Source organism: Panthera leo, chromosome C2, assembly GCF_018350215.1.
Source record: "Panthera leo isolate Ple1 chromosome C2, P.leo_Ple1_pat1.1, whole genome shotgun sequence".
Classification (NCBI taxonomy): Eukaryota; Metazoa; Chordata; class Mammalia; order Carnivora; family Felidae; genus Panthera; species Panthera leo.
Window position 1 is genome coordinate 104,819,241 of NC_056687.1, and position 20,699 is coordinate 104,839,939.

The 20,699-nt window shown below is 42.4% G+C and overlaps 1 protein-coding gene across 4 annotated transcripts in view; it reads right to left on the reverse strand.

Moving 5' to 3' along the window:
• Positions 1 to 8,154: 8,154 nt before the first annotated feature.
• LOC122229659 (schwannomin-interacting protein 1) overlaps positions 8,155 to 20,699 on the reverse strand; it is a 122,190-nt gene continuing 109,645 nt past the window's right edge. For all 4 annotated transcript variants that reach the window (XM_042955005.1, XM_042955007.1, XM_042955009.1 and 1 more), the window contains 5 exons: positions 17,520 to 17,637; positions 16,116 to 16,313; positions 15,088 to 15,211; positions 12,554 to 12,647; positions 8,155 to 8,793 (listed from right to left, as the gene is read on the reverse strand). In XM_042955005.1, the coding sequence (XP_042810939.1) occupies positions 8,742 to 8,793; positions 12,554 to 12,647; positions 15,088 to 15,211; positions 16,116 to 16,313; positions 17,520 to 17,637 (586 nt within the window). In that variant the 3' untranslated portion in view covers positions 8,155 to 8,741. The remainder of the gene's footprint in view (positions 8,794 to 12,553; positions 12,648 to 15,087; positions 15,212 to 16,115; positions 16,314 to 17,519; positions 17,638 to 20,699) is intronic.

The window sequence follows — 20,699 nt, forward strand, 5'->3', positions numbered from 1 at the left end:
ATTATTGTTCATTCTGAAACCTGAAAAGAATATCTTTCCAGGCACTCATGAAGTTGTTGTGTAAGATTGTAGTAATATCATTCTGTCAGTAAACATAAGAATACATTTTGTGGGGCTCTTAGAATGGTTTCAGTGGTGGCCAATGTCATATAGCTAAAATATTAGTTAAGGAGTACTGTACTCTGTAAGAATTCCAGGATATTTTGAAATCTTAAAAAAGTCTTGCAGAAGCCAGGTGAACCCATTTATGAACTTTTAGATGAGTATTCTCATTTATTGGACTGTGAATCCCTTTAGTCAGGGCATGTGTTCCCCACCATTCCTTAGTGTCTTACACCCAATGTATTTCAGTTACTTGTGTTACCAGTCTGGCCCCTACACGCATTTGCGTATGTCACTTCTGGGAGACATGTACATAACGAGTGGTCCAACTCCCCGTCCACACTTCTCAACCTCCATATCTTTTTTTTCCCACTTCCCAGCTGCTTCTGATATTCGTTTTTCAAATTTCTCTTCCATTGTCCGATCTTATTTGGACAAGTCATCACGTTCACCCGCCTCCTGCTCCCTTGGCTTCAGGACTTGGAAGGTAAAGCCACTATCTTCCTAAAGACTCAGCACCCCCACTTGCAGTGTGGTGAGACCGATCCATGTTTTTGGAGGTTTGCATGACCGGCCTGGAAACTGAAGCCAAAGGAATTCCCAGTGAAAATGCTTTCATCTTGAGCCAAGAAGCCTGGGTAACTTTGAGTTGGGAATGACCACAACTGCTTGTCTCGGAAATCTGAAGTAGCCCTAAGATTTGGCTTTCATTTTCTGGCATGATGTGAAAGCAATGCTGCTTGCCTAATTAATTGGTAGTGTAGGAAAATCCGTGCACACACCTGAAACGAGAGTCATTGGTTTGTGAACTCCGAGCTTTCTTTGAAACGTAAGATTCTGAGGATAGGTGTAGGTATCTGGCTCCAGCCAGCAAGTACAGAGAGACTCCTGAGATAGGAAGGCAACTGTGATGTTTTAAAGAAGTAGTTAACTGCCTCAGATGAGAACCAACTGCTGGATGATCTTATGGTCTAAGATTCTTGACAATGAATATAATTTAGGAAGTGATACACATGTGTGTACTTTTGGAAAGAGGAAGTGGGCATTTAGAATTTTTATTTTAGTGTATTGGGGACAGCATTGTTTGTACTATATTGGCACACCAGCTATGCAAATCAGGGGGTCCGGCTGACCCTAAAAGAAACGAGAGAGAAAATAAGACTTGAAATACAATTTAGATTTCAAAACCATGGTGGTTTATCTAGGACTCTTTCTGATAAGAGGCGAATGGACAACAAATTTCAAGTGTAGTCAAAGAGGGCATAATTCAAAACATTTACTTTTAATTTTTTTTATTGTTGCGTTTGCCTTTACTGCAAAACTTATTAAATTTATATTTCCTTAACGATCCTTGCCTAAGTGTTTATGGGGAGGTAGCCCCCAAATCAGCTTGGGAAGTGGAGGGAACTCAAAAGAGGCTTTTAATTGCCGACGGGTTGCCTACACAATTCATAAAACCTGTTATTCAGCCCCTCCCAGGCTGCCTTTGGCAAAAGCTTTCCAGGCCTCAGCACTGGAGGGCGTGGGCCCAGTGCTAAGCTTCAGGAGGTCCCACTGTGGTGGCTGAAGAATGTCCTCCCAGGCAAGGGCGCCTCCCTGACAGGCACGCTGGGTGGGTCTCCAGCTCTGACTCTCACAGAGGCAACACCCCCGGGTGACTGCTTGGCAAATGGGCTCTGGGCACCAAACTGCATGGTAGGGAGTGGCCCTGGCAAGGCCCAGAGTGGAGCTGCCCCATCTACAGAGGCCGTCTGGGGTCCTAGGGGTCTCTTCCTGAACAGCACCCCCATTCTCCTCAGTCCTCACATTAGCCTCTCCTGCTCTTGGCCAAGGGTCCAGAAAGTGAAAGCTCTGTCTCCTTAGGGACCGGTGTCCCCACTTGCAGTGTGGGAGACCGGTGTGGGAACTCCGAGAAGCCCCGTGCTCTCTTCCACTCCCACTCTTGGTTTAGCCAGAACTGCAAGGACACAGATTTATTACCCCCATACAGAACATCCCACGCCTAATTATTCCTCCTGAGGCATTTATTACTTCCCTTAAAAAATTACTTAGCCTGACAGAGTTGCCTGGTGCTTCATTCTCAATCTGATTTGCATCTGAGACAATGACATTTCTTAAAACCAGCCGCCTTAAGCAGAAGGGACAAGAGCCCTTCACATCACTGGAAAGAGGAAACAGATGCTTTGTGATGAATTAGTAAAGTCCTTTCTCCTCACTGTCTATAAGAGTCAACACCGTTTTCATTTTAAACCCTCCTGTCTAAACTGCTCCTAAGGTGAAGTATGGGCTCCTGGCTGTCTTTGAATCGCCATTTCTAATACGTGGGGATGCTCTGTGACCTAAAAAGGCCCCTCACAAGGTGAGATGACACGTCATTACAGACTGTGATTTCTATGAGAACTAACAGACATCTGGAGCGAAGTAACTTTATGAGGCAGAAAATTAAAGAAGTCACTTCCAGCTTCATCTTTGCTCCACCAGAGTCAGGACACAGGCCACTATTTTCTGCAAAGCCAAAAAGCAAATAAGGTATTGATTGAATATAAAAGAAGAGAGACTCTAGTAGTAAATAATCACCAAGAAAGTTTGAATGCCTAGTCTGGAGGGTGAAAATAAAATCTCTTTTCCCCTAAGTATTGCTTTTCTACCTTGTGCACTTACATAGTGGTGCAGGGAAGTAGATTCAATAGTTGTAAAACAAAGGCCGTGTCATAACCACAAGCAGGACATTGTTCTAAAACAGAGGAAGGTACGGAGAAAATGACACAATGGCAAGGAATTTCTTACAACCAATTAATTAGTCCTGGTGACTCATTTCCTACCAAAGTTCCTAAATGAAACACCTTTGGGTTCTCAATCAGAAATCAGGAAGACACTTTCATTTTGCATAGCCAGACCATGAATTCATAAATTATTTAATATAATATTAATTTATACCAACTACTGACTATAAACCTCAATTAAAATATTCTGAAAAACTCATTACCCATCAACCTATCTCATAATGAATGTGTCATATCTTATTTAGAAAAACTAAATGAATGTCAGCGCGAAAGGTAATTGGGTTTTCTAAGCTGCAGAATTCAGCTGGGTTGGTAATAATCAAAGTGTGGTCTTGAGGATTGTAGAAATCCAGGGCTCTTCCAGATGGATACCAAAGAAGTATCCTGTAGTCACTTGATAAATATTTGTTTCTGGCACCATAATAAAATCCATATTCTTTTTTCTGGCATGAATTAATTATTTATTCACGACAAATCTCATTTTGAACCTCTCTGGTTTCTGCCCCAAAAAGAAAAGGAGAGAATGCAGGATAGGATTTCACCTAAACCGAAAAGGTCCATGAATTGAAAAAGGGTAAGTCACTGACCTAGAGAAGATCTCCTAGAGGAAAGAGGCGGGTCTCTAGCAGTCATGTGGCATGATGGTTAAGAACACAGGGTTTGTCTTCAGGAACCTGGGTTTGTGTTCCAGCTCTTTCTTTGTGTTCCAGCACTGTGGCTGTTCTTGTTTAGGACTTGCATTAGCTACGGTAATGTTAGCCATTGTAACTAGGTTGCAGTGTAGTGGCTCAAATGTAATCGTAATTCATTTCTCACTCCTGTAACTGTCTAAAGCAAATCCTACTAAGCAGCAGGCAGCTGTGCTCATGCAGTGAACACATGGACCCAGACTCCTTCCATATTGTGGCTCTTCCATCCTCTAGGTCCTTGTGATTGCAACTGGTACACGGAGAAAGAGAACACACGGAGAAGGCAAACCCTTTCTTAAAAGCCTTGGCTGGGATGAAGACACTTCACGTGCTCTAACATCCCATTGGCGGTAATCAATCATGGGTCACATCTTGACCCACAGGGATGGTGAGTGGGAAAGGTAGTTTTGTCTGTTGACCTGCTTGTCAGGAAAAACTTTGTAACTATGAACATGATGGGGAGGCATGCATTTTGGCTGGCTATATCTGCCATAGGGCTGTTTATCAGAGATAGAGCAGCGATGATCCATTCTGTAGAAAGGAAGTCGCTGGACTACAGATAAAAAATTTGGAGAGATGAAAGACTTAAGAAAGAGTCAACCAGTCATGGGGGATCAAGCTTGAGAACAGTAAGATTAAACCTGAATAAAAGTCAGGCCAAGGGGCTCATCCCTCAGCTAAGAGGAGAGGCATTAGACATCAGGAAGAGTACAGTGCCACCAGTTAATGGAAGGGTCAAAAGGGTGGGTCCCAATGATCAGGGACTTTCTCTTCAAGGGACACCTCTCTAGTTGGTTCTGTGCTGAGCACTATCGTTACCACAGTGGCTGAGGTTTGCCTCTACCCTCAAACAGGAAATGGAGGAAAGCCTGTATTCAGGAAGGCTGAATTGGAGGCTGTGTGTCTCTCTCTCTCTCTCTCTCTCTCTCTCTCACACACACACACACACACAAACACACACAGAAAGAGAGAGAGAGAAAAACAGTTATGTCAAGGAAGTGACAGCCATGGCCTTTAAAGATAAAATAAGTTGGTGTTTGTCAGAAACTGTCCAATTTTGTTGTATAGAATTGAACTTCTCTGCAGTGGCCTCACCTGGTCTTTCCTACCTTCATTAGCTTTCTGTACTCTGAAGTGTCTAAACACAATACCAAGTAACAGTCAAAGAAAAATGAGGTAATCACAGAATAAAAGCACAAATAGATGTGAGTACATGCATATTTATTGCATTGCTGTTTTTAGTGGCAGAAATTTGGAAAGATCCTTAATGTCTATCATTTAAGAGAATGGCTAAAGTATTTTTCACCATATTGGGGATTACTATACAGCTATTAAAGAGAATGGCTTAGGGGGCATGTAGGGAGCTCAGTCAGCCGTCTGACTCTTGATCTCATCTCAGGTCTCGATCTCAGGGTCATTAATTCAAGCCCAAAATTGGGCCCCACACAGCATGGACCTCACTTAAAAAAAAAAAAAAAAAAAAGAATGGCTTAGATCTGTACATTCTGACCTAGAAGGATATCTATGGATAAAGCAGGGTACAAAGCAGTTTTATGTGATCCCATCTTTGTATAAACAAATTGCAACACAAAACCTGTATGTATGTATTTGTATAAGCACAGAGAAAAGTGTGTAAGAATACATTCCAAGATTTAAACATTGATATTTGGGGGAAGGAGGTCTTAAAGACTGGAGCTATTAACTTTTTCCTTGAGTATCTGCTTTGTAAATTAATGATTAATAAACAAGAAAAAAACCCACAAGGATGTTTTAAATCTCGGAAACTGGTAAAATACAGAATGCTTCCTCCATCCAAACCCTGATCATTTAATTCTTTCAATAATTATTTATTGAGTATCTATCCGGTGCCAGGTACTTTCATGGCCATCATTTTATTTGAACTTTAGAATAATCCCAAGAGATCTTATTTACAGGTGACAAAACAGGATAAAAGAACTTTAGTAACTTGCTCAGGGTCAAATCACTCTGAAGCACTTTTGCCCACTCCCTCTGGCCCCATAGCCCATGTGCTCCTGCCTGTAGTTCACTCTCCTAAAATCAGGAAGACAAGTGGCCCATTTCTTAGGTCAAGTGATCTAGCATTCTAATGAAGCCTGGCTAACTAGTGAGGGTCCTAGTTTATGAACGGAAGGGTGATCTAAAACAGGTAAGAATCTTGTTGGGAATAATCCCAGTCCTTGCTGAAAATCCTAAGAACTGGAAAGACCCATTCTTGAAAGAACCCCTTGGAGATGAGTCACTTGGTGACATCTACATGGGGACAGAGAAGTACACGGAGTATAATCTTCTTTGAGGGTCTCAGGGTGGTGGGAAGAACTGCTCTACTTTTAGCTGGCTTTGACCCTGGAGGTGCTTTCAGACGCCCTTGTGCGTGTAATCTCAGTCCTTTCCTTCTCGTGTTAGGGGCTCTTCAGTTAGGGTTACGGGCTTCAAACAACTGAAGAGTTTAGAGGTCATTGGTTTCTCCAGACCACATTTCCAGCCAGAGATGGCATTGTTCAAGACAAAGAAAAAACTCAATTCTAAATTTTTGATGCAACTGGCAATTCTGGCAAAGATTTAAAAAACTAGGATAGTTTCTTTTGCTGGGCTGAGCTTTAGGGTCGAGACTTCGGGCCATGGCTGACACGGGAGGTCTGGGGCATTCTACCACTGTTGCTTGGGGACAGGCATTTTTTATAGCACTCTTCCTAGGTTGGTTCTCTCCAGAAGTTTCAAATTAATAGAAATATGTTTTAATTAGACAAGAACCTAGATATTAATTTTTTAATGTTTATTTATTTTTGAGAGAGACAGAGAGCCAGAGAGAGGAAGACACAGAATCCAAAGTAGGCTCCAGGCTCTGAGCTGTCAGCACTGAGCCCGATGCAGGGCTCAAACTCACAAACCGTGAGATCATGATCTGAGCTGAAGTCGGACACTCAACCCACTGAGCCACCCAGGTACCCTGACAAAAACCGCTGTTGAAAAATGGTTAAAGCATAGCTAAAAAAGAACGTCTAAGGTAGTGCTTCTCCATATGAGCATCACCAAGAGACCTCTAAAAAATTGGGACATTCAGGCCACACCCCAACCAATTAAATCAGTATCTATGGGGCTGGGACCTAGGCCTAGCAGTTTCTACAGGTCCCCAGGCGATTCCACTGAGCAGTTAATGGTTGAGACTCGTTGGTTTACTGACCAATATTCTCACCCAGCTGAGGCAGCAAAGGTCCAGAAGCTGAGCCTGTTCTCAGGGCTGAGGTCACTCTGGGAGATCACTGGCAGCTGGTGTAGGACTTTGAGGCTCAGAGAGGACCTCTCTCGGGCCCTACACTTCACTCAGTGGTGAGCAACCTAGATCCTTCCCAAGAGCCAACTCACAAAGGCCAAAATATATTTACAGGCTGCCTTGTTTTTCCATTCCAAATGAAAACTTGATTGAGGCCCATAAAAAATGATTTGGTGTTACAATTTTTGATTACCTATTTTGCTAAATAGAAGACTGAAAATTGGCAACTCTTCATTACTTAAAGTATCTATCTGGGTATTTTTAAGAAAGGAAAATGTAGACAGGTGTCTAAACTTCTATCTTCATATATGTAAGTGATGAATCACTAAATTCTACACCTGAAACTAAATAAAATAAAACCTAAATTTTTTTTTCATGTTTATTTATTTTGAGAGAGAGAGTGAGCGAGCAAGCAAGAGCATACGAGTAGGGAGGGGCAGAGAGAGAGGGAGAGAGAGAATCCCAAGCAGGTTGTGTGCTTATAGTGCACAGCCCAACAGAAGGCCCCATCTCACAAACCATGAGATCATGACCTGAGCTGAAATCAGGGGTTGGACACTTAACTGAGCCACCCAGGCACCCAAGGAAACTTCTATCTTCTGATTACATCATTAATGCAATAATGAAATCAGGTGGTCTGTGGGTGGTTCTGGAATGTTGAATGCACATCTCTGCTTATAGTTTATGATTCTCAAATACCTGCATGGCCATTAGCTAAATTGATTAACTCAATTTTGAGGCTCTACTTATTGGTGAACAATCTGTAATCTACTTTAGACTTGGCATTTTTCTTCATGGGACCAAACAGAAGTGGTTAAAATCTGAAAAATGGCAACACCTGGGGTTGGGAAAAGACTAAATGCAAGCATCACTTGTTCCTGTGGCTGAACCAGGAGCTAATAGTAACGTGCTAATGTTCCAGATGGGTAACTGAGCACTGACCGAGGTGCTAGCTCTAACACTGCTGAGGTTGTCTTCTTTGGATCACACACACACACTTGCTCACATAGTCTCTCTCTCTCTCTCTCTCTCACACACACACACACTTGCTCAGTCTCTCTCTCTCTCTCACACACACACACTTGCTCACATAGTCTCTCTCTCTCTCTCACAAACACACACACACTCACACACCCTTCACAATCTCCCCGGCAATTCTCTGCATTGCTTTCTCCTGCAGTACTTTTCTCTTCTCACTGACCAAATCTTCATGGTGGGGAATTTGGTGGAGGAGGTGTGAAGAGGCGAGAACTATATAGGGCTTGCTAGTGAGCAAGAAGACATATCATATGAAACAAAGTTTTCATTTTTATTTTACATATTTATACATAAAACTTTCAAGGAACCCTCTGAATCCAACAGAATGTGAATAGCACATCTAAAAATGAACTTCAGGTAGTCAACATTCACAAAATGTTGAAAACTGATTAAAATATACATATTACGGACAGCTATGACTTCACTACGAGGCAGGCATGTATTTTTTGACTTGTATAGCACCGTCATTTACAGTTCTTTAAAACTACAGTGAAGAATGAAAGTAGTCAATGGTAAAATACTGCTCCAACTTAAAATCTCGAAACAAATAAAAATAAAGTTAAAACTACCCTCTTTGATTAACCATGACTAGTGATGGTGTCAGTACTGTACATTTTCTGTAACAATATTTTATTAAAATGCCTGATATTTAGTGGCACAGTAAAAAAATTAAAATAAATTAAGAAGCAAAGGCCAATCACTGGACATTAAGCTTCAGACATTATCAATGACTAACACTGATATTTTGTTTGTTTCTGCGCCACCTTTAATAACAGCATTTTTACAACCACAGAAGCAAAATAAATTCTAGCTTGTCCTCTGGTCGGATGGCTTCTTTCACTTCGCGGGCATTTTCTCTGCCATGTGCTTCTGCTGACTTTCGGCATGTCTGTAAAATTAATCATACAATTATTTAGTGCTAAGAAGAGAGATCCAAACTGCTTTCTGATCTGTAGCTAAAACAATCCCGCAAACTGAGGTTCGGAGTTACTCGTAATGAAATCAAGAGAATTAAGAAACAGAGCTTAATTCAAATGGATTTGTCCTCTTTAATTTTTATATTCTAAGTAAGAATCTTTTTATTTAATAAGTTACTAGATTACCCTGAGAATGGTAGATGTCACTACTTTTGAGAAGAAAAAGCACTGTGTTTAAAAAAAAAAAAAAAAGAGTTAAGTATCTGGGGAAATTCATCCAACAAATGTTTGATATGTTTCTATGTGCCAGGCACTGTTCCTGGTGCTGTGGATTTGGTGAGTAGACAATGAGGTCTTTGTTTTCGTGGAACATATATTCCAGTGGAGAGAGACAAAAAAGCAACAGATAGCAAAGCAGAAGATAGCAGAGAGAAAATAGTTCTAAGCCAAAAGTCAAAAAAAGGTGTCATGGTAGAAGGTAACTACATGACTACTTTATTTGAACACATGCACACAGACACAAATATAAGCATTAAAAAGGCTACTGACAGAAATCTGAAGCCAATGATCCAGTTCCACTCTTACAAAAGCTAATGTCTTCCTAACAAATGTAGGTCTTTGCAAATGCCAAGATTTTCCATGTTTGCATACTTCCCTCCCTGCCGCCCTCCCCTCCAATTAATCCAAAGGGCATGATCATGGCAGTGAGGGTAAAAGTAGGGTGGGGTGAGTCTTCTTATTCATCAAGCCCTATTATTGCCTATAAGCCCCAAATTCAGCCAACCCAGCAGCTGGCCAGTGGAGACAGAGGGGGAAAAACGGCCAAGCTGCTTACATCACTTGAATGGCTACTAATTAAACGTTTTCCCAGAGAGTGGTAGGGTTTGACGTCTGCAAAAGACAAATGTCTTGAAGGACAATTCTAGGAATTTATAAATTTGGCAAGAGAAAGTCTCTAACGCTGTAGTTTCCAGCTGTAATCAAAGGTTCAGGGGCAGTTTTTGTGTGCTGCCTAGACTTGGGTAGTCAATGACGTCAAGTTTAACTCACTGGTTTTGTGCAGAATGTCTCCGATCTATGGCATAGGGACAAACCACAAATACTTTCAGAAATAGGGAAGTGACAACAGTGTCCTTGCCATATTCAACAGCCCGCAAATAATTGGTGATATTCATTTAACAATAAAGTAACTTGGGGAAAAGATATCAGCCCTTTATTCCTAAAACACAATGCCCTGTAGCAGACCATCTCATGGTCCTGTTTATGTGTATAAAACAGGCTTGATCATTTTTATCAAGTGGCTTATGGGTCTCATTTAAATTCAGCTCAGAAATATTTTGATGCCCACTGAGCTAAGATTCCACTGTGGCTAATTAAATTAATAGTTTCTAGGGGCACCTGGGTGGCTCAGTCGGTTGAGTGTCTGACTCTTGCTTTCAGCTCAGGTCATGATCCCAGGGTTGTGGGATCAAGCCCCGCACTGGGCCCTGTCTGAGTGTGAAGTCTGCTTGCGATTCTCTCTCTCTCTCTCTCTCTCTCTCTCTGCCCCTTTACCCTTGTGCACGCTCTCTCTCTAAAATAAATTTTTTAAAAAATTATAGTTCCTACAGCAGTTTTAAAATATGTATCTGTGTGTATCTGTGCATGCACATGTGTGTTGTTCTGAGAGAGAAGGAAAGAACAGGAAATAGCTTCAGAAAAGCTGGAGAGCTTTGAAAAATCCTAATGCCCAGGCCACCCCACAGAATCATTAAATAAGAATCTCTAGAGGTGGGACCCAGGCACCAATGGTTTATAAAGCTCCCCAGGTGATTCCAATGTGCAGCTGAAATTGAGAACCACTGATCTAAACTGACACCAGGAATGGAAGAACGTCTCATTATCTACTGGACAGGTAAAGGGAACAGGTGATTAGAACTTCCCAGACGGTGCTCTCGGCCTTCTGGGATCAGGCTGCAAAATTCTGACATTGCTACCTTTAGGTACGTTTAAGTATCCTCAGATCCCCTCACAAGCAAAGTTATATTGTGTAGCCAGGAACGGACATAGGAACTTCTCCCCACCTGCTCCACTTTAAAGGGTTCCTCTAACGCCTTTAAATTAGTAACTCCTCTCCTTTTCACCCCTTGGTTCTGCCTGCCCTGTTTCCCATGGTCACACCATCTGAAAGGTATTTAAAAAACACACTGTAAACCTAAGTACAAGCTTAACATTTGAGAGAAAGGCAGAGTCTCTCAGTGTCTTCCCTGCAATGAGGAAAGCAACATGCTTTGGGGAGTAGAGGAAAGGTCTCTGCTGTCACAGGCAAGTCACAGAATTTACAAAAGAATGTACATATTTTTTTTTGAAGATTTAGGTTTTGATCTTATATTTCATGAATGATTTCCCATAATCTTCATACCTATTTACAAATTTCTTAGGCTAACAAAAAGGGATTTGTCTTACAGTTGTTGGAGCAGTGCCTGAATACCTCTGTAGGTGGCAATAATATTATGTGAGTGTTGTTGTGATAGTTTAGATACAAGTAAATATGCTGAGGAGTATGAGGCCTTCGGCTTTTTTGTTTTTTTGGGGGGGGGGGGGGCGAGGCAATAGAATATCCAAAGCATACAACAGAGTACTGCCCATAGGTCTTTAAAAAAGAAAGAAAGAAAGAAAGAAAGAAAGAAAGAAAGAAAAGCCTAAACATAGTTCTTTAGCATTTATTTTGCTACCAAAACTATTTTTTTTTTGCTTTTTAAAAAAATTTTTTGGTTTATATTTTCCAAAACTATTTTAAAACACCAAATATAGAAAAATATTTTACTCCATGCTACACATTGAGAAGAGGTCCTGTGGTAGGTGCTAAGCACATTTTCACTACATATGTTTTCAAGCTTCTCTTGGATGGTTCTGGATCATGTGGTTAATTCCTTATGTTATTGAGACAAGCAGTGTTCTTCTTCTCCCTGGGGAGTCTATTACTCTCTGAATACCATTTCTGGGATTAAGAGTAATTATTACCTCTTGGTTTAAAGACTTCATACGCACTGTCTCAGGAAAGGCACCAAGGCAAACATGAGATCGTAGGAAATACAGTATTTCATGTACTTTATATACTTGTGGTGATAGACTTTTCTACAAAGAAAACTACTAAGAAATGCAAGATCTGGACTGGCATTAGCCTAATTTCCGTATCCCCCAGGAGAGGAAACATTCTTTACCTCTTTATAGAGAGGTGCTTGGAGCCAGGCCCAGCTAGAAACTCAAGTGCTGGGGTTTCCCCATGGTGAGAGCAATCTGGTGGCCCTGGTGCTGTGGAAAGGTGCCAGTGTTCTTGCCTTCTGGACATGGCAGATGTGATCAAGAGCTGGGTCACATAACAGCAAATGCCGCTCTGTGGCACCTATCACCTGCCAGCAGGGAACAGCTCAGGGCTAACTCCCCAAGGGGACAGTCCTTCAGGAAAAAGTCCTCCTGGGCCAGAAATGCCGACCTGATTTGGGGGAGGCGGTGTAGGAAGTTCTACTGCATTGACAACCCATCACAAAGGGAGGGTGAAAAGGCAATGCATTTGGGAAGGAGTTTTGGCCACTTCCCCTCAGCTAAGCAGCTGACATCGGCAGAGATTAGGTGAGTTACTCATGGAAGTAAGGGGAAGAAGTTCTCTGGGGCTCGCTCTCGCCCCAATTCTTCAACGTTAGGCCATCCTGGGCTCCTTTCCTTCTTTGGGAAGGGGGAGGCGTCACTGACCTGGTCAAGTCTTCGATGTCCACCAGCATGGCATCTTGCTCTGTGTGCAGCTCATCTCGGATGAGCAGCAGCTGGACCAACTCCTCATTCAAGCCTGGAGCAAAGGAAAGAGCATTTAAAAACAGATAAAACTGCATCAAAGTCTGTATGTGCAGCTCTACAGACCATTATACAAGTTACTTTTGCTAAAATTTAGAATTCTTATGTTAGCTTTTCATAAGCCCAGGAGAAGTCATCAGTCTGCAGACATCACCAGCTTGCATAACTATAGAAGTGTTGGAAGAAAAGCAGTGAAGTATGAAGTATTTCCATTTACGTTCACGTTAAAGTGGGAAAAGAAATCGTTAGCTGCTAGGAAAATAGCTTGCTGGAAAAAGCAGGATTTTCCTTGGAAGAAACGTGCACACAAATGTCTGGGGCATGTTAAGTTTTCCACCTTCCATCCTGAGGACACTCCCACCACCCGAGAGTTGGAGGGACCCACTGTACCCAAAGTGCTACATCAGACGCGCAGCTAGAGGAGGTGACCCACGCATGCTCCAAGGCTTCCTACGGCCCGCAGAAGGAACACCCCTCTGTGCAGGCTGTTCTAAGTCATATCTAAGTCACAGCTACAGATACTGGAAAGCTAGATTTGTTAAGACCCGAAGAAATAACTTGCAATCTCTGGATGAGGACCAAGGAAAATATTCCTTAGGATTTATACTGGGAATAAAACACAGATGAACAGATACATTTCTAATCCTCCTGAAATCCGTGCACCAGGTTAATCTGGCTTCTGCTTCTGAAAAATATGAACAAGCAGAAGGGGCTGTCTTATTGTTTTCCCCCTTAGATCGAAGCTTTTAGGTCCAGACGCATGGGAGATAACATTCATTTAGCAGCAAAGCTCTGGGCCCAGAAACAAAAGGAAGGAAGGAGGTATTCAGTATTCAGCCAGGTCCTCCTTGGAAATGCTTTTAGAGATCCTGACTTCAAACGATGCATTGATCTGCCTTTAGTTCAGACTAGTTTCCAGTTTAAAAAAAGGGAGAAAAAAAATTATATAAAGAGGTCTAAATTCATCTACTACTGAAAAGAGCTAGATGACAATTTTAGTATTTAGAAGTCTAAGGAAGATATTTCAGTGGTAAAATATCAGAAGGCCTTTCACATCCTTGAAAGAATAATAGTCCTAGTAATTTAGTCTCAACTGAAATTACAATGTAGTAGAATTTTTAAAAAAAACCTGTGAATCTATGCTTTCCTAATTAGAATGTTAAACCCTTTCTCTTGATTTTAAAACAACACTGAACATATTAGCTTAACTCTGAATACGTCCATATCTTTTTCAGTATGTTGTTAGGGAAGCTTTTTTTTTTTTATATTTAAAAAAAAATTCCACTAGGATAGCTTTTTATACTAGCTCTCAGTAGAGGGCCCACGTAGTGCATGGAAATTTTTTTCCCCATAGGATGGTTTTAACTTTTTACCATGGAAATTTTCGAATTGATACAAAGAGACTGATTTAATGAATCTTCATGTCCCATGCATCCAACCAGCTCCCCAAATCACCAACTCATGGCCAATCTTGACTCTTCGACCTCCCCTTCTCCTACCAGATTAGTTGAAAGCAAATTTCAGACAGCATATTATTATTTCATCTGTAAATGTTTCAGTGTGTATCTCTAAACAGAGTTCTTTTTTTCTTTTTTAGTTAGCATAACCACAATACCTTCAGCATATGTAACAAACAAGTGCATCTTTAATAAAACATTCCATCCGTGTACAAATTCCTCCGTTGGTCTTAAATGTTTTACAGTTCGTTTGTTTGAATGCATTTGGTTGGCATGTCTCTTAGGTGGTTTTTAATCTGTAAGTCCACAGGATTTTCTAGAATCACACATTCCAGAGGCTGGAGGGCACACGGTTCAGTTGGACTAACCACACCGCCCACGCAAGCATGTTTTGTGTTCTCTCTCTCATCGGGCTCATTTGTGCTCTGCACAAGCAGCCACCTCAAGTGAGCACCTCTCATTTACCACCTACTTGGCACACTTCTGTCACAGGCCCTTCTTTATTCTGGAGGAAAGAAGGCCCGTAATTTGCCGTCCTGTAATTTTCACATACCGGTCGTACATATTTCCCCCACCTCGAGTCCCACAAAATAAGTTGAATTTGATTTGAAGACCTAACATGAACGTATGTACAAGTTATGTTGAGGGAATAAGTGCCTAATCAATGATGTATAACTACGAAATTATATTCCAGGAACAGATGCTGTGAGCCACATACACACCAGGCATTGTGCCAGGCGCTGGGGATCTGAGATGAATAGAAAGGCCCTATCACCTCTATGAACCTTGAAAAGTTCTTCAAGTTTCTGACCCCTTTACAGTAAAAAAACAAAAACAGAGCCTTGTGATTCTCTTCCTTCTCTTGCAGCACACAGGAGGAACCCAATGAAACAAACAAAGGAAGTGAATCAAAGAGGTCGTAGTATCCCACGAGATTTCACATCTGACCCCCCATTTCCAAGCACACCGTACTCTTACTTTCAATCTGGGAATGGAGATCATTGACTATCACTTGTAGCTGCCCAAGAGTCATGTCCCGTAGGTCAGTGGGCTTTAAACTCCTTTTCATCAGGCATTCACTTATATGAGGCATGTGTGGCAGCTGAAGGTACAAAGGGAAGAAACGGAGGTGTGAACAGAGCAGCAGGTACACTGAATGCAAACCACACTCTCACCCACCCACTTCAGTTTAGGTTCTGGGCTCCAGAGCTTTCCCAGGCTGACTTTTCCCGTGTGAGGGCCCCCCACACTCGCACCACACTGTCTACGACACTATGGCACCAAAATGCTACACTACTCTAATCAAAAGCTTTCTGATTGGTCTAGAACACAGGCTGTGACAACCCTGAATCGATTGTCATATCCACAAATGAATGACTAGGGAGCTCAAGGAATATGAATGACATGGATAAAATTAATAATATCAGTTATTCATCAACTGGTACCGTGTTAGGAGCACTGTGCTGTGTCTTTGAACGCTTTGTTCACGGAACTCCCCAGTCATGCTCTGACACAGGCGTTGTTATCCCCATTTTACAGATGACAAAACTGAGGCTTATGTAACTTGCCCAGAGCCCCACAGCAGGTCAATGGCAGGGCTGGACTCCCAAGCTCAGGGCTCTTATCCACTATGCAATCCTGTCTTCGCTGAAAGGTGGGAATGAGAGCCAAACAACAGCGAGTTCTGCCACATCAGAACCAATAGGTTCTAAATGGATGGCCTTAATGGCATTAACATATGCCCATGACAGCTAATATTGCTCCTAAGAAATACAGTAGATATGAACCAAGAACAAAGTTTACTTTTGTGTAATCTGTTGCTATGTATCTTTCAGCGATACAGTAGGAAGGAAAAAGAAACGAACTCAAATATTTCTCAATGACAGTACTTTTTACAAACTGCCTTGTAGAAACCCAAGTTTGCATAACTCTGGGAAAGAACTGGAACAGCGTCAACCGTTTGCAGCCACCAAACACTTGCTGGCGTTTCAGTGTTCGCTACTTACGAGATCAGCGACGGGAGACTTTTTCCTGTTCTGTTTTTCCACTTCTACTTGCATTTTGGCCATTGGTTTGGCCATGGCTAGGGCCATTTTGGCTTCAGCTTGCAATTTCTTTTGCCTTGTGAGGAAATCCATGTCATCCAGGGATTCGGATTCCTCTTCAGTCGTGTCTCTATCGGAATAGGAAGAACTCTGTTTGCTCTGTGAAGGGAAAAAGAGCAGCCCTGAGCTTTCTGAGCTTTCAGGTACCATCTTTGGAGATGGGCTACAGTGTTCCCTGATCCCGCTCGAGTGACTGAGGGTCCCCGTCACCGATGCGACTCGCCACTTGATTTGGTCTGTACCAATCTCAAGTAACGTTAAAGATGGTTTATTTTTGGGGCTCCTGGGTGGCTCAGTCGGTTAAGCGTCCGACTTCGGCTCAGGTCACGATCTCGCGGTCCGTGAGTTCGAGCCCCGCGTCGGGCTCTGGGCTGATGGCTCAGAGCCTGGAGCCTGTTTCCGATTCTGTGTCTCCCTCTCTCTCTGCCCCTCTCCCGTTCATGCTCTGTCTCTCTCTGTCTCAAAAATAAATAAACGCTAAAAAAAAAATTAAAAAAAAAAAGATGGTTTATTTCTTCAGTGCCACGAACAGGCTCTGATTTTAGCAGAGTAACATGACAACAGGGAGAATCTATTTATGACAAACTTGAGACGTTTCTTTGGCTCGTGGTCTCAAAACTTTCCTGAAGTGATCAGACACAGAAAAGTAACCCAGAGCTAAGGCAGTGAGTGTGTTATTCTCTAGAGTGTTCTCTGGATGGGATGTCAGGTATCCATTGAAGTTGACGTTGCACTGTGCTCATGGACCAACACGGTTTCCTGTTGGTTGATCTTTGGTAAGAAAAGTGATAGAGACTTCACAGAGAGGAAGGAATTCCAGCAATACAGTCCCGGGATCACTAAGCCACCTTTTGGAATATGTGTGCAAGGAATGAGTAAGGAATGCTTCACACACATTATCTTGCTGGTTTCTCGGAGCAACGTCTCTGGGTGCTGGCCTTCTCATCCTCACCTGGATCCCCACCCTGCCTTTTAAAACGTGTCCTACCGCTGGTCTGTGCTTAATACTTCTAAGCCCGATGGGGAAGCATTGGTATCTAGCACAAATTATTAGGGCACATGTGATTTCTCTCATGGTTTAATATGAAAGTGGTTGCTAACTTTAACAAGCGCTTATGTCTCCTTATTGTATCACCCTTGTGATTTTTCAATCACTGTCAAATTTTAGGAGCACGCTATGTCGAGAAATGGCAAGAGACATTTCTTTTTGAACCTCTGCCATGTTTTTTTCCTGACTAACAACAAAAAAAGAAGCTAAATGTCCAGGAAAGCACACACGCACAGCTCTGGTGGTATTGGACTCACCATGGGAGACAAGGGGGTGTCCAAGCTGGTTTCAGTCTTACTGTCATCAGCGTCGCTGTCCTTATCACTGCCGCTGTCGTTGACAAAGCATATCTGCAGGTTCATCCCACTCTGCAGGCTGGGCAGAAGCAAACAGGACACTCATTCTACTCAGCTGTTTGTTATCAGGTGGCCCTCATCAGAGCCGTCCGGTTTCATTGACAGAAAGCAGTTTCATTGTGTTCTTCGCACGGAGAAGTGAGTGACCAATATTACTCCCAACTTACAAATGGTAACTTTTACTGAAGGAGAATAATGATGACTTACTGAGTTGAGAACTTGATAAATGATAAAGTGATAACTTTTGCTAATATTATATTATTTTTTTCATACCAACTTCATGTGAAGTGAAAGACAATTTAAATCCACATATAGTAGCACCTAGCACCATACCAAACACAGCTGTGCAAAATGCAATGTGTCAAGTCACCGAGTTTACATTCCTGCGGATAAAGATGAATGGGGTCCTCAGGAGAGTAAAGCTGCCTGGTGTCATCTAGTGTCCTGTCCGATGGAGACAATTCAACGAAGCTCACCAGAGCCGGCTTGCCAGGGCCACAGCTCCCTGAAGAAAGACTCCTTTTTTCCCCCAGATACACAGACTAGGATTGCCTGAAGGAAAACTACGCTTAAAGCAAATTGCCAAAAGCCAGCCAAGGGAGCCCATTTATGTCATTAAAAAAACATATACCACAGGTTCGTGCCAGAGAAACTTAAGGAAGCCCCAAACCCAGTCAGAAAGGCACAACCTTGTAACACAGCAGACTGCCTCGCGTACACAGAGCCTCAGAAGTGGAGACTTTTCGGGAGCTCATTATGTTGGTGGTGAATCCTGCAGCTCCATGAGTGATGTTGCTGGAGATGTGGCCACAGAGGGTCACCGGCTGTGTGTCTGCTACACGCAAGGGCAGACAGTGGATTCAACTCAGTGTCCTAACTTTCTTTTGAAACTGGACACGTTTCAATACTGTTCTCCTATAAAGAGTCTTTAAAGAAGCAATTTTTCTTTTTTCCAAATGTTTTATTTATTTTTGAGAGAGACAGAGTGTGAGCAGGGGAGGGGCAGAAAGAGAGGGAGACACAGAATCCGAAGCAGGCTCCAGGCTCTGAGCTGTCAGCACAGAGCCTGACGTGGGGCTGGAACCCACGAACTGTGAGATCATGACCTGACCCAAGTCGGATGCTTAACTGACTGAGCCACTCAGGTGCCCCTAAAGAAGTAATTTTTCAAGCATTTCCTGTTAGTCCCAGTCTGTGCGTAAGCTTAGAAAAGGCGAAGGAGCCTCCTAGGCAGCAAGAGATCATAAGGAGACCGTCTAAGCCAGGTTTAGGAAGCCAGCACTGAATTGCTCTGGCATTATTACTATCACAGGGAGAAATGTAAAGAGTAACTGATCTGGTAGTTGACATTAGTATCTTTTTCTATTCCATTGGGTAGGGATGCTTTGTATAAATTGCTCAGATGACTCATATCAAGTGATTCTTTGAAAATGACACAGAATCCAGAAAGAAAATCTACTGATTTAACACAGGCACCGTCATTGTTATATGTATGCACTGCCACCTATTGGTACCTTCTGTAATTACTGCAGGTCCAGGAGGAAAGGCAGCCTTCCCCTCTGCAGGCTGGCTCTGTTCCCCGCCTGCCTTAAAGAGCCAGGCCCTTGCTGGAGGCAGAAGGCACAGGTTCTGCTATGATCAGTGCAGGGAGCTTGGTGTCGGTCAGACTTAGGTTCTGAATCCTCACTTCTTTCCCGGGCCCCTTACTTAACTTCTGTGAAACTCAGTTTCCTCATCAGTAAAATGGGGTGAATAATTCAGTGATTTGTAAGAAAAATGAAAACAGCTCAGAGTGAGGCACAGGGCAGGTCCTCTGTACATATTCATTATCCTCCTTTTTCTACTTTCTGAAAGCCTGGACAAAGGAATACAGAATTTTAAAGGTGATGCAACTTGGTAAAGGGACCTCTAAAGTCACTTACTCGAATACCTTGCCTGACCTTGAATACCTCTGAAAGAGTGTCCTCAAGTTGTCTTTAACTGTTAGGCAGCTTGGACTTTTACTGAGCTGGAATTTATCTCCTTTTAATTTTCTTCCTTTGGAATTTTTTTGTCCCTGGAGAAATCTAGTATGTTCACATTACCCTTCGATCCCACATAAATTAAGTTTTAAAATTAATTATCTGTAGTTTGTCAACCACCCCTTCGATCAACCCATTTCTAACATAAACCTCAAGATATATGCATTGGAAAATAGTGGGAAGTAAAACTGCAAATGAAAAAAACACATTAAAAGCATATTTTAAAATAAAAAAGACATTTTAAATTAAACCTACTTTGAATCTAGGATTATGTTGCATTTTCTATTTACTGGATAGCTAAAGTCTTGAAAAGAAGTGTCTGTCACTGGATACCCAAATTATAAAAATATAATATAACCCACGATACCATTACCAAATAAGGTTTAAAATATCCAGGGATATACATTTTCATTCTGAAAAAGGTCTGACGGTAAATTCTGTTGTCCTGCCCCCAAATGACCTTTGTGCTTAGGATCAACTCAAACCTAAATCAACCAAACCATACAGCATATCTAACTCAGGAAAGTCAAAGGAAAAAAAAGGGTGGGGGGGGGAAAGATTCTGACTACTAAGTCAGAATGAAATGAAAAAACACCTCAGGTAGAAATTCAGAAAATCGCCTTAGTACCACATTATCACCGTGGGAAACTGAACAGAGCTTCTTATGGGGTGAGACTTATAATTCCTTATAGCGGTAATCACCAAGAATGTTACTCTCAGGGAAAGGAAATTATATGACATATCAGCTAATGGTTCAGAGGGGATTTTAGTAAAGACATCTTAAAATGGACTCAGGTTTCAAGAAGGATTTGTTTGCCTTTAGCCTTTAAGCAGGTTTTAAGATGAAGGCGGCTTCGGGGAAACACCATCACTGATCTCAAGCAGCAGCCTGGCTGGGGGGTGAGTGGGGCCCCTGGCGCTCTCGAAGGCCTCTGTGTCACAGCGTCAAGAAATGATAACCCCTGTTCTGGGCCCCTTCCCCACCCGCCCCACCCATCCCCCCACCCCCGGGGGAAGCTTGGCTGCTCTAGGCTCATCCCTGCAAGCTGGAGTCCCTGGC